Genomic DNA, 13,658 nt, shown 5'->3' on the forward strand with positions numbered 1-13,658 from the left:
TTACTGGACTGAGCTGGTGGGACTGGTGTTTGCGTCCCAGTGCTTTGGATGCGGTCTTTATGTGGCCAGATCAGCTGTCTTCGAAGTCAGCGGGTACAGTGCCGCAGTTTATTGACGTGTGCCGAAGATAAGCCCTGTTCTGTTCTATGCAAAAACCAGAAATAATGATGGGGGGGGGGGGGGGTTCTAGTTTGTTATTTCGCTGGTCGGGGGAGGGGCTAGTGCTGTGGAATGCTGCTCTTAAACATCGGTGGTATGGGCTAGATTTTCAAAATGATCTGTCCACCTAATTGCAGAGTTGGGTGGCTAGATCTCCACCGCTGAGCAGCTAAATATAGCTGCCTATATTTAGTGAAGTGGCTACTGCTGGAGGAATGGTTGAGTTGGGGGGGGGGAACTTAATTAGCACAAATTTTCAGCACGAGCTAGCCAAACTCTGCAGTTATTGCTGCTTGCAAGACTAGCAGGATAGGTTGCAACTAAGACTTCCCCTAAATCTATTACGGCTGAGCAGCTTCATTAGAGTTGCCTCCTATGGGGGGCAATAATCAGTCACTTCTACATGAATCAACGTGTATTTACCTGCATAAAAAGAGGTTTGATTATCGCCTTCCCCCCCCCCCCCTGTCTGTGGAAACAGGTTGCACATAAACGGGACAGGGCTAGATTGAGGGTTTCAAAGAACAGGCCAAGAGTTCATTTTGAAATTAGCGTGCACACTTTCACGCCCATGCTCTGCCGCTGCTTCCATGCAGGTGCCCAACCACGCAAATACTTTTGCGCCTGCTTCGTGCACACTGGCCAAATTTCCAAAGGAAAATACTCCATCCCCTCTGCCCCCCCCCCCCCTCCCTCAAAAATCTTCCTGTTGAAAATGAGCTTACAATCTCGTGGGTACAAAGTGCAAAGTACCCGAGGCCCGGCAAGCTCCATGGGAAGAGTCATTACTGCACTCCCTGTGTTTACGGAGTAAATATTTAAGCGTGCACTTAACTGCTGAGTTACACGCCTTGCAGAAAACTCTTGTTGTGATGGTATTCATACGTAACTGTACTTACAAAATGCTGCTTGTACCTGTAGAAATTTTAAGCAGTCGAGATAACGTGTAAATCCATAATTTGCCCCTTGCAGGGACCCTTTCTTGCATAATCAAATCGATGTGTGTTATCAGTTTACCCACACAGAGGTTTAGGGGCCTGAACGCCCCACTTAAGCGCATACAGATCACAAGAAGAATGCCTTCCTTTTCACTAACCACCTGCATAAAAAGTAATTGAAAATAATAAATAAATACTTGTACGTGAAAGTGTCTTTTCTAAAAAATGATTAGCGATGGAGGTTTTTCAAATGTGTGGCCTACTCCGTGTCATAAAGCAAGCTAAATAGCAACTCTTGTGCCCTTGTCTCTTGCTGTTGTAGGTGTGCGCCATCCAGGTGAAAACCACGGGCAAGATGTACGCCTGCAAGAAGCTGGACAAGAAGAGGCTGAAGAAGAAACACGGCGAAGGGATGGCCCTGCTGGAGAAGGAGATCCTGGAGGCGGTGCGCAGTCCCTTCGTAGTCACGCTGGCTTACGCCTACGAGACCAAGCGACACCTGTGCCTGGTGATGAGCCTCATGACCGGAGGAGACCTGAAGTTTCACATCTACAATGTGGGAGAAAGAGGGCTGGGCATGGACAGAGTCATCTTCTATTCGGCTCAGGTCACTTGTGGCCTCCAGCACCTGCATTCCCTCCAGATCCTGTACAGAGACATGAAACCTGAAAACGTTCTTCTGGACGACCAAGGCAATTGCAGGTTATCTGACCTGGGCCTGGCGACCAGAGTCAGAGAGGGCAAGGCGATCAACCAGAAGGTGAGCAGAGGTTAATCCACCGCAGGGGGGAAAGAAAGCTGTGCTCTTTCCCCGCGCATTAGGAGCCCAAGTCTTAATTGCAAGGGATTTGGCTTTTGCTTAAAGATCTTATGTGGTTTTACTTCATTGTAAGTGACAGCAGTTAAAAAGGATTTTGCCGGATTAACCGTTTGGGCACTGCCTAGCACGTTGCCCGGCGCAGCACGTCTTGTTTTTAAAATCAGAAGGCGCGCGTCCTCGTGCAAGGAACCTAAAATGGGGAATTTTGGATCTTGGCGTTCTCTTTTGTGTCTCTCTTTACCTGTGCGGCTTCGATGTACACGTGAGTGCTTGGTCCTTTGTGGCTGTGGTTCGTGGTTCGTGGCTTCGTACTAGCTTGATGCAAATAAACGTCCCTCTTGATGTTTAAAGGGAAAGTCATTTTATTTTCCCTGAAGAAAGCTTAAAAGGGAAGAAATGAAGTAAGGGGGGGGCGAAACAAAATTAACCATTACAAACAAAATAGTCAGCAGTGCAGCATGGGGGTGGAAGAGGTCAGTGCTATAAAGGCCGCACAGCCTTCTGGGAGACGTGGCTGATCTCTGATGCTCTTGATTTAACCTTGTGCACTTTGTGGTTTAGATGAAATAAACCCCAGGGTCCTCCTGTTTCTTAGCTCTGTGGTGCTAAGACGGAAAGAAAAAGCAGCCAAACCTAAATGCTATTGTGCACGAAACCTCCTACTTTCCCCCCCCCCCCCCCCCTCCTTGGCGGGATTAGGCAGAAAGTATTTCCAGGATCGTCTTTCTTCTCAATAACTTTGTCATGCACAGGGGAACGTTTCCTTTTGGCTTTGTCCTGGTTTTCTGTTTCCTTCGCTCCCGTCGGGGATGAACTTGAAATGCTCTCTGTTGGTGGATTGATGCCAGCCAACTGTTTGGTTTTTGGTTTTTTTGGGGGTTTTTTTAGATCGGTAATCTATGATCTCTTCCACGCAATTCCCCAGCTGTCTGCTCAGCCCGTCTAATTCGCATCTCCGGGAATAAATCGCATTATATAATGGATTTATTTCTCAGTTATCCAGAGGAAAGGACCTTTCTGGCGCTTACAAGCTATCTGCTGTAACACCTGGGCCTAAAGGAAGGAAGGGAGTGGCTTCAGCTAATTTCCTCATTTTTAATTTGAAGGTACTTTTTTTTTTTTTAAGGAGGGGGGGTTGGTAGTTTCCTCCTGCTCCTCTGAGCTTCCTGTCAGAAGCAGGGCTGGCATCCGGCTTCATGGGCCTTCCTTTGCGACTATCCGGGACCCTTCCCTGGCTTTTTAATCTCCACTTTCCTCACCTTGGAGGGGGGAGTCAGTCTTCGGGATGATGATGGCCTTTTGGCAGGGGGGGGTTACACCATCGCCTTCCCTTCACAGCCCCCCCCCCCCCCCCCCGCAGCATTCCCGGTCAACCCGGGGGAGCTGAAGACCTCAGTCGGGGGACTGAACCCAGATCCTCTGCGTGGTTGAAAGGATGGACTTGCTGCTGGTCTGGCCCCTTCGGGGTCTCGGTTTGAATATATTCTTGCAAAATAAAGTAGTTTACGGTGGTAATGTAAAAATGGAAAGAACCAAATATGGTAGCTAAGAACTGCTAGCACTCCTTTGACATAATAGGGCAGCAGTCAGTGGTACCAGCCAAGAGCTGTTAGCAGGCAGCAGATGAAGAGAAGATAAATCAGGACGGTGCTTGGCATAGATGTGCGAATTTGCAGCTTGCTGGTACAATAAATCATTATAGCACTGCCTCATTTCAAGATGAGGCCTGGATCGGTAATTGCACTCTGGCGCCCTGATCAGTACAAAGCAGGGGGCTGCTGTCTATATCAACAGATTGAAAATGAGGCACGGGCAGGAAAAATGATCTGCACATTTCAAACTGTTAACAAATTGAGCAAGTAGAAGCTGAAATATACTACCAGACTAATGGGCCTACCAACTGCCCTACTACGAAAGGGAAACCAATTTTTAACTGGGATTCCCGGGAAGAAAAACATTTGCAACCTGTAACAAACTATGCATTTGATTTCCACTAGATAATTAAAAAAAAAAAACCAAAAAACATCAGTGTTTGTCAGTAATGTTTGATGCAGTTCAGAACGTGCTTGCGAACCTGCAGCACGAAGCGCTCATACTAGCTAAACCTCACCCTAAAAAAAGGAATTAAAAGCAAGAGGTTTAGGGTGGAAATGCTAATAGAATTTTACATTAATATAGCAGCTTTTCAAAGGGATGTAGTTGACTAAGCAAGAACTTTGCTGGCTAGATCAAAGCCTTTCAAAATTGACTCGGCTGAGCCGCTAAATTTAGTAAGCTCGCTTTCACTAGATGACTAAATTTAGCTGGGCAAGTTCTGGGCTGGTCTTGGGATGCGGTAGATCGGTAGGTGGCTAGCACTCATTTTTGGTTCTAGCACTCTTAACTTGGCTGGCCAAATCTAAGCACCAGCACGGCAGCCCTAAATCTGGCTGACCGACCACACGCCCTCCAAGCCAAATGCAATTTCAAAAGATCCTGTCAAGGTGGCGCGTCGATCTGAGAAAATGTCTCTGAGCTTACTCCACGTTTAGGTGACTTTTCTAAAGGTACCGAATCCAAGCTGATCGTGCAAGGTAAGAGGCTGAGCAGTTTGGAAGAGAAGGCGATCGCTATTGGAAGCAATGTCTCTGATTTGCAACGCCTGGTGTGGCCAATAACAAAGATAGGGGGTTATTTTCCAACTTGCGTTATGGCGTTTTCGCATGCGTCAAGGCGTTTTCGCATGCGAAAAGCACCATAACGCATGGTGCGATGCTACTTTTTAAAAGGGGAGGGATTGGGGTGGAGTCGGGGGTGGGATTTTTGTCAAAGTTAGCTGGCTTTGTGAAGCCATATCGCACAGTTTTAATGCCGAAAATAACTACACCTTTTTCATTGGCAATAACCTGTGCGATATGCCCATAACGCAAATTGCGATTTTTTTTGCAAATTGTGTTTTGGACATTTTTAGGATGCGGAGGATTGGGGGAAGGGCCTAAAATGGGGAGGGAGGATTGGGGAAGGGCCTGAGAGGGGAGAGGAAGGAGAAAGAGTCTCTGGGGGTAAGCAGCCATTTATGCTACTATAGGAGGCCCACCTATTAACTCGAATTGAGGTTTAGGTAGTAATGTAGGGGTTAGGGGCCACTTTGACTTTCAGACGTATGAACAGAACAGCACACTCTTGTGAAGATTTGATGTCCTTCGGAGTGAGGGAACTCACACAAAGATGAGATTTGTACAATGTTCTCTCAACCTAGCTTGATGGACTCTATACCTGGGTAACATCAAGCTAGGTTGAGAGAACATTGTACAAATCTCATCTTTGTGTGAGTTTCCTCACTCCGAAGGACATTAAATCTTCACAAGAGAGCACTGTTCTGTTCATAGATCTCACTCTGCATGTCAAAGTGGCCCCTAACCCCTCAGGTGGCAAGATTTTGAGATGGCAAAATTGTCACCTGAAACCTTCCTGCCACGGTCACCTCACTATTCATTCATGCCAAAGCCAGTGCTGGCAGGAGAACTTGCAGTGCTGGCGGCATGGAGCAGTGACATGTTGACAAAGTTCCCCCTTCCCGCCAGTGAAAGGAAGATCCAGCTGACGACGAAGAGGCCCTGTAGTGCCATCTGCATTTCCTCCGCAGCTGACAGCAGAAAACAGCCTATGTTACTGCCAGCATTTCTCCCGCAGCCGGTGGCAGAAGAGGCCCTGCTGTTCAGCCAGAGAAAAGGTCCAAAATCTGTGTGTAAAAGAGACTAATTGTGAGAGTGAGTGCCTGTGTGTTAGAGAGATTTTGTGTGTGTGTTTAACAGAGGGTGGATGAGTGTGTGTGTGGGTATTTATCAGAGGGTGGATGAGTGTGTGCAGAGGGTGGATGAGTGAGTGTGTGTTTATCAGAGAGTGGATGAGTGAGTGTGTGTGCTTTTCAGAGGGTGGATGAGTGTGTGTGTGTTTATCAGAGGGTGGATGAGTGTGTGTGTGTGTGTGTATCAGAGGGTGGATGAGTGTGTGTGTGTGTGTGTATCAGAGGGTGGATGAGTGTGTGTGTGTGTATCAGAGGGTGGATGAGTGTGTGTGTGTGTGTATCAGAGGGTGGATGTGTGTGTGTGTGTATCAGAGGGTGGATGTGTGTGTGTGTGTGTGTATATCAGAGGGTGGATGAGTGTGTGTGTGTATTTCAGAGGGGGTGTGTGTGTGTGTGTATTTCAGAGGGTGTGTGTGTGTGTATTTCAGAGGGTGTGTGTGTGTGTATTTCAGAGGGTGGATGTGTGTGTGTGTGTGTATTTCAGAGGGTGGATGTGTGTGTGTATTTCAGAGGGTGGATGTGTGTGTGTGTGTGTGTATTTCAGAGGGTGGATGTGTGTGTGTGTGTATTTCAGAGGGTGGGTGTGTGTGTATTTCAGAGGGTGGATGTGTGTGTGTGTGTATTTCAGAGGGTGTGTGTGTGTGTGTGTGTGTATTTCAGAGGGTGTGTGTGTGTGTGTGTGTGTATTTCAGAGGGTGGATGTGTGTGTGTGTGTGTATTTCAGAGGGTAGATGTGTGTGTGTGTGTGTGTATTTCAGAAGGTGTATGTGTGTATGTGTGTGTGTGTTTCAGAGGGTGGATGAGTGTGTGTGTGTATTTCGGAGGGTGGATGTGTGTGTGTATTTCGGAGGGTGGATGTGTGTATGTGTGTGTGTGTGTGTATTTTAGAGGGTGGATGTGGATGTGTGTGTGTGTATTTCAGAGGGTGGATGTGTGTGTATATCAGAGGGTGGATGTGTGTGTGTGTATATCAGAGGGTGTGTGTGTGTATATATCAGAGGGTGGATGTGTGTGTGTGTATCAGAGGGTGGTTATGTGTGTGTGTGTGTTTGTGTGTGTGTATCAGAGGGGGGATGTGTGTGTGTGTGTGTATATATCAGAGGGTGGATGTGTGTGTGTGTGTATATATCAGAGGGTGGATGAGTGTGTGTGTGAATGAGAGGGAGGGTATAAGTTATGAGAGTGTGTGTGTGTGTGTGTGTGTGTATGAGTGTGTATGTATATATGAAGGTGGGTGGGTGGGTGTATATCAGAGGGTGGATGTGTGTGTGTTTGTGTATCAGAGGGTGGTTATGTGTGTGTGTGTTTGTGTGTATATATCAGAGGGTGGATATGTGTGTGTGTGTGTATATATCAGAGGGTGGATGTGTGTGTGTGTGTATATATATCAGAGGGTGTATGTGTGTGTGTGTGTATATATATCAGAGGGTGGATGTGTGAGTGTGTGTGTATATATCAGAGGGTGGATGTGTGTGTGTGTGTGTGTATATCAGAGGGTGGATGTGTGTGTGTGTGTGTGTGTATATATATATCAGAGGGTGGATGTGTGTGTGTGTGTGTGTGTATATGTATCAGAGGGTGGATGTGTGTGTATATATATCAGAGGGTGGATGTGTGTGTGTGTGTGTGTGTGTATATATCAGAGGGTGGATGTGTGTGTGTGTGTGTGTGTATATATATCAGAGGGTGGATGTGTGTGTGTGTGTATATATCAGAGGGTGGATGTGTGTGTGTGTGTATATATATCAGAGGGTGGATGTGTGAGTGTGTGTGTGTATATCAGAGGGTGGATGTGTGTGTATATCAGAGGGTGGATGTGTGTGTGTGTGTATCAGAGGGTGGATGTGTGTGTGTGTATATATATCAGAGGGTGGATGTGTGTGTGTGTATGTATATCAGAGGGTGGATGTGTGAGTGTGTGTGTATATATCAGAGGGTGGATGTGTGTGTGTGTGTGTGTTTATATATCAGAGGGTGGATGTGTGTGTGTATTTGTGTGTATATATCAGAGGGTGGATGTGTGTGTGTGTGTATGTATCAGAGGGTGGATGTGTGTGTGTGTGTGTGTGTGTGTATATATCAGAGGGTGGATGAGTGTGTGTATGTGTGTGTGAATGAGAGGGAGGGTATAAGTTATGAGAGTGTGGGTGTGTGTGTGTATGAGTGTGTATGTATATATGAAGGTGGGTGGGTGTATATCAGAGGGTGGATGTGTGTGTGTGTGTGTATCAGAGGGTGGATATGTGTGTGTGTGTGTGTGTGTGTGTTTGTGTGTATATATCAGAGGGTGGATGTGTGTGTGTGTGTATCAGAGGGTGGATGTGTGTGTGTGTGAATGAGAGGGAGGGTATAAGTTATGAGAGTGTGGGTGGGTGTGTATGAGTGTGTATGTATATATGAAGGTGAGTGGGTGTGTGTATATCAGAGGGTGGATGTGTGTGTGTATCAGAGGGTGGATGTGTGTGTGTGTATCAGAGGGTGGTTATGTATGTGTGTGTGTGTATATCAGAGGGTGGATGTGTGTGTGTGTGTGTGTTTGTGTGTATATATCAGAGGGTGGATGTGTGTGTGTGTGTGTGTTTGTGTGTATATATCAGAGGGTGGATGTGTGTGTGAGTGTGTGTTTGTGTGTATATATCAGAGGGTGGATGTGTGTGTGTGTGTGTGTGTATATATATATATATCAGAGGGTGGGTGGGTGTGGGTGTGTGTGTATATCAGAGGGTGGATATGTGTGTGTGTGTTTGTGTGTATATATCAGAGGGTGGATGTGTGTGTGTTTGTGTGTATATATCAGAGGGTGGATGTGTGTGTGTGTTTGTGTGTATATCAGAGGGTGGATGTGTGTGTGTGTGTGTGTGTATATATCAGAGGGTGGGTGGGTGGGTGTGTGTGTGTGTATATCAGAGGGTGGATGTGTGTGTGTGTGTGTTTGTGTGTATATATCAGAGGGTGGATGTGTGTATATCAGAGGGTGGATGTGTGTGTGTGTGTGTATATATATCAGAGGGTGGGTGGGTGTGTGTGTATATCAGAGGGTGGGTGGGTGTGTGTGTGTATGAGTGTGTATGTATATATGAAGGTGGGTGGGTGGGTGTGTATGTGTGTAAGAGTATCTGTATAAATGTGTGTGAAAATGTATGGGATGAGCTAGCAAAACTGAATATGGACAAGGCCATGGGGCCAGATGAGCTTCATCCCCGGATACTGGGGGAGCTCAGATGTGCTGGCGGCTCCACTGCATAACCTTTTCAGTAGTTCCCTGGAAATGGGAGTGGTGCCGAGTGATTGGAGAAGAATGGTGCTGGTCCTTTTCCACAACAGTGGGAACAGTGAGGAGGCAGGAAACTACCGGCTGGTTAGCCTCACCTCGGTAATGGGAAAATTAATGGAGACTCTACTGAAGGAAAGGATAATAATTAACTCTCTGCAGTCAGGAAGATTGCTGGATCCGAGGCAACATGAATTCACTAGGGCAAGGTACTGTCAGAGAAATGTGATTGATTTTTTTTTATTGGGTGACTAAAGAATTGGATCAAGGAACAGCGCTCAATGTGATCTACTTGGATTTCAGCAAAGCTTTTTTTGTTGCAATCCAGCATAGGTTTGTGAATAAAATGAGTAGCTTGGGAGTGAGCGCCAAGGTGGTGGTGTGGATTACAAACTGGTTGATGGACAGAAGACAGCTTGTGATGGTAAATGAGACCTACTCTAAAGAGAGAGTGGTGTTAAGCAGAGTGCCACAAGGATCGGTGTTGGGACTAGTTCTGTTCAATATCTTTGTGAGCGATGTTGTGGAAGGGATAGAAGATAAAGTTTGTCTGTTTGCGACTGGTACTAAGATCTGCAACAGAGTGGACACGCTGGAAGGAGTAGAGAGAATGAGACGTGATTTAAGGAAGCTTGAACGGTGGTCGAAGACATAGCTTGAACGGTGGACGAAGACATGACAGCTTGAGATTCAATGTCAAGAAGTGCAGTGTCCTGCATTTGGGGTGTGGTAATCTAAAAGAGCTGTTTGTGATGGGGGTGAAAGGCCGTTGTGCACGTAACAAGAGAGGGACCTTGGGGTGATAGTGTCTAATGAACTGAAGACGGCGAAGCAATGTGACAAGGCAATAACTAAAGCCGGAAAAATGCTGGGCTGCATAGAGAGAGGAATAACCAGTAAGAAAAAGGAGGTGATAATCCACTTGTACAGGTCCTTGGTGAGGCTTCACCTGGAGTACTGCGTTCAGTTCTGGAGACCATATCTCAAAAGGGACAGAGACAGGATGGAGGCGGTCCAGAGAAGGGCGACCAAAATGGTTGGGGGGGTCTCCATCAAATGATTATGAGGAAAGGTTGAAGAACCTAAATATGTACACCCTGGAGGAGAGGAGATGAAGGGGAGATATGATACAATCCTTCAGATACTTGAAAGGTTTTAATGATGCACAATCAATGACAAATCTTTTCCATTGGAAAGAAATCAGTAGAACTAGGGGTCACGATATGAAACTTCAGGGAGGAAGACTCAGAACCAACGTCAGGAAATATTTCTTCACGGAGAGGGTGGTGGATGCCTGGAATGCCCTTCCAGAGGAAGTGGTGAAGGCAAAATCAGTGAAAGATTTCAAAGGGGCATGGGATAAACACTGTGGATCTCTAAAGGCTAGAGCAGAGCTTTCCAAAGTGTGTGTCGCGACACTTTGGTGTGTCGCCTGAGGTGTGCAGGTGTGTCGCGCAAGCCCGGTGCACGTGACACACCGGCAAGTGGGAGCCAATGCAGCCGCCAGTGGAGCTCATCCCACTGGCGGCTAAGCAGTAAAATATCGCTGGCAGGAAGATCAGCAAGGCCGTGGTGGAGCTCACCTCACCACGGCCCGAAGAAGAAAAAGGTCACGTCGAGACGTGCAGGTGCTCCTCCTCCTTCCTGCCTATGCGGCCCCGGAAGAAAAATGTTGCCGGAGCCGCACGGGCAAAAAGGGGGAGGAGCGTCAGCCGCGTCCAGAAGAGGAGCAGCAGCGTTGTGGCAGCGGGGAGAGAAGAGGAGGAGGAGGCCCGGTAGCAGGGTCACCGCCGCGATCGGCCCGAGAAGATCAGGGCCGCTGCAGAGCCCATCCTGCAGCGACCCGTGAAGAGGAGGCCCAGAGGTAAGAGAGCGGCTGAGGGCCCGTAGAGTGCGTCTGTGAGGTGAGTTGAGCGATTGTGTGCGTATATGAGGTGAGTTGAGCGATTGTGTGCGTCTGTGAGCTGAGTTGAGCGATTGTGTGCGTGAATGAGGTGAGTTATTTATTTATTTTATTTATTTAAAGACTTTTATATACCGAAGATCATGTACTAGTACATATCGCTTCGGTTTACAGATAACCAGCATTAGAATTACCATATACATGGTGTACATAGAACAGTAAACAATCAACAGTGCACAGTTAATTAAAAAAGGTATACATTAAACATGGAAATATTATGAATTAGGCATTGGAATTTTTACAGAGAGCAATTAATGAATGGGTATGCATTGAACATGACGTAATATACAAGTGAAACATTAATGTTTATGGTGTATTAAAGGTAGTCTGGTACTTTATAATTAGCATGGGAATTTAAGTGAAGGCTTTGGTGAAGAGCCAGGTTTTCAGATTCTTCTTGAATGTCCGCAGGCATGGTTCTAGGCGCAAGTCCGAAGGCAGATTGTTCCAGTGATAGGGACCTGCAATCGAGAAGGCACGTTTCTTCATTGAGGACTTAGCAGGGGGTATATAAAGGGTGCCTAAATACATTGTTCTAGTTGGTCTGGAGGTAGATTGAGATCGGAGAGGGCAGGTTAATTCGAGTGTGGTTTGTGAGTGGATGGTTTTGTGTATTATAGTTAGCACTTTGTATATAATTCTGAACTTAATGGGGAGCCAGTGAAGACTCTTAAGTATAGGAGTGATGTGTTCCGCTCTGCTGGTATTGGTAAGGATCCTGGCTGCAGAGTTCTGTAGCATTTGTAATGGTTTTGTCGTGATTGCTGGAAGGCCGATTAGAATGGAGTTGCAGTAGTCAATTTTTGCAAAAAGGATAGCTTGGAGGACTGTATGGAAGTCCTGGAAGTGGAGAAGAGGTTTCAAATTTTTTAATATATGTAATTTGTAAAAACATTCCTTTGTAGTATTATTGATGAACTTTTTTAAATTTAGCTGATTGTCTATGGTTACTCCTAGGTCTCTTACATGTGGGGTCGAGTTCAGGAGTTGAAAGTGGGTTTTCATCCTGGGTGATGAGCAGTAGTTCTGTTTTTGCAGTGTTAAGTACTAAATTAAGGCTGGTGAGGAGTGAGTTTATGGATTGTAAGCAGTAGTTCCAAAAATTGAATGTTTTTTCTAATGATTCTGAGATTGGTATCAATATTTGTACATCGTCAGCGTAAATGTAATATGTAACCTTTAAGTTAGTAAGGAGTTGGCAGAGGGGTAGAAGATAGATATTAAATAAAGTTGGAGATAACGAGGATCCTTGAGGGACTTCAAGAGTGGCTTTGACAGGGTGTGAATCTATATTATTTACTCTAACCTTGAATATTCTATTATCGAGAAAGGACTTGAACCAGTCTAAGGCTGTTCCTGATAAACCAATGTCTGATAGACGTTTGATGAGGATGGAGTGCTTCACTGTGTCAAAGGCCGCGGATATGTCAAGTAGAGCCAGCAAATAAGGGGTCTTTTTTTCAAGGCCTGTGTAGATTCTATCCGTCAGTGAAATAAGAAGGGATTCCGTGTTGAGGGATTTACGGAAACCATATTGTGCTGGAGCAAGAATCTTATTTTCCTCAAGGTATTCTGATAGTTGTCTGTTCACTATTTTCCCCATAATTTTGGCTACAAATGGCAAATTGGCAATGGGGCGAAAATTAGCCGGGTCTATTGGGTTCAAGTTGGGTTTCTTGAGAAGAGGCTTGAGGGTGGATAATTTCAGTGTGTCCGGTACAGATCCTTGAGTTAGAGAACAGTTGATATAATCCCTGCTAGAGGCTTGGAGATAATTTCAGGAATGGTGAGCAGTAATTTAGAGGGAATAGAGTCAATAGGGTGGGTAGATGGTTTCATCTTTTTGAGCATGGATTCGATTTCGAGTGAGGTAGTGGGTTCAAAAGAATTTAATTGTGGATTCTGGTCTAGGCTAGGAGAGAAGAGTGATGGTGTTCCAGTGTTCGAAGATGACAGTGGAGCTATTAGTTTAAAGATTTTATTTTCAAAGAATTGTGCAAGTTTTGTGCACCTCGAGAGTGCCTGGTCATCAGGGATGATTGGGGAGTTGGGTTTTGTGAGCTCGGTGACGTATGAGAACAGTGCTTTGGCATCACAGAGGAAATTGTGGATTTTGTTGGCATAATAGTCTCTTTTAGTACGGAGGATATTAATTCTGTAGTTGTGCATGAGGGTTTTATACTCAGTTAGGTTCTCCGTGGATGGTATCTTTCGCCATAAGTGTTCTTTACGTCTTAGTTCTAGTTTGATTTTTTTCAATTCCTGTGTGAACCAAGGTTTTTTTTTCAAGGTGTGAGTGTGCGTCTGTGAGCTGAGTTGAGCGACTGTGTGCGTGAATGAGGTGAGTTGAGCGATTGTGTGCATCTGTGAGCTGAGTTGAGAGATTGTGTGCCTGTATGAGGTGAGTTGAGAAATTGTGTGTGGGAGTGAGGACCTGAATGTTTGCAGAGACAGCATGTGAGAGAGCCTGTGTGTGTGTGTGTGTGTGTGTGTGTGAGAGAGAGACAGCATGTGACAGTGAGAGCCTGTGTGTATGAATGATTGTATAAGAGAGAGCATGTGACAGTGAGAGTCTGTGCTTGAGCAAGACAGCATGTGGGAGTGAGAGAGAGCCTGGGTGTGTGAGAGTCAGACAGCATGTGCAAGAGAGAGACTGTGTATGAATGATTGTATGAGAGAGAGCATGTGACAGTGAGAGCCTGTGCTTGAGCAAGACAACA

At 45.9% G+C, this 13,658-nt stretch overlaps 1 protein-coding gene across 1 annotated transcript in view; it reads left to right on the forward strand.

Moving 5' to 3' along the window:
• GRK7 (G protein-coupled receptor kinase 7) overlaps positions 1 to 13,658 on the forward strand; it is a 44,015-nt gene that overhangs the window by 11,208 nt on the left and 19,149 nt on the right. The window contains exon 2 of the mRNA XM_029616867.1: positions 1,420 to 1,857. Coding sequence (XP_029472727.1) covers positions 1,420 to 1,857 — 438 coding nt within the window. The remainder of the gene's footprint in view (positions 1 to 1,419; positions 1,858 to 13,658) is intronic.

The sequence above is a fragment of the Rhinatrema bivittatum genome, chromosome 9, assembly GCF_901001135.1.
Source record: "Rhinatrema bivittatum chromosome 9, aRhiBiv1.1, whole genome shotgun sequence".
NCBI lineage: Eukaryota > Metazoa > Chordata > Amphibia > Gymnophiona > Rhinatrematidae > Rhinatrema > Rhinatrema bivittatum.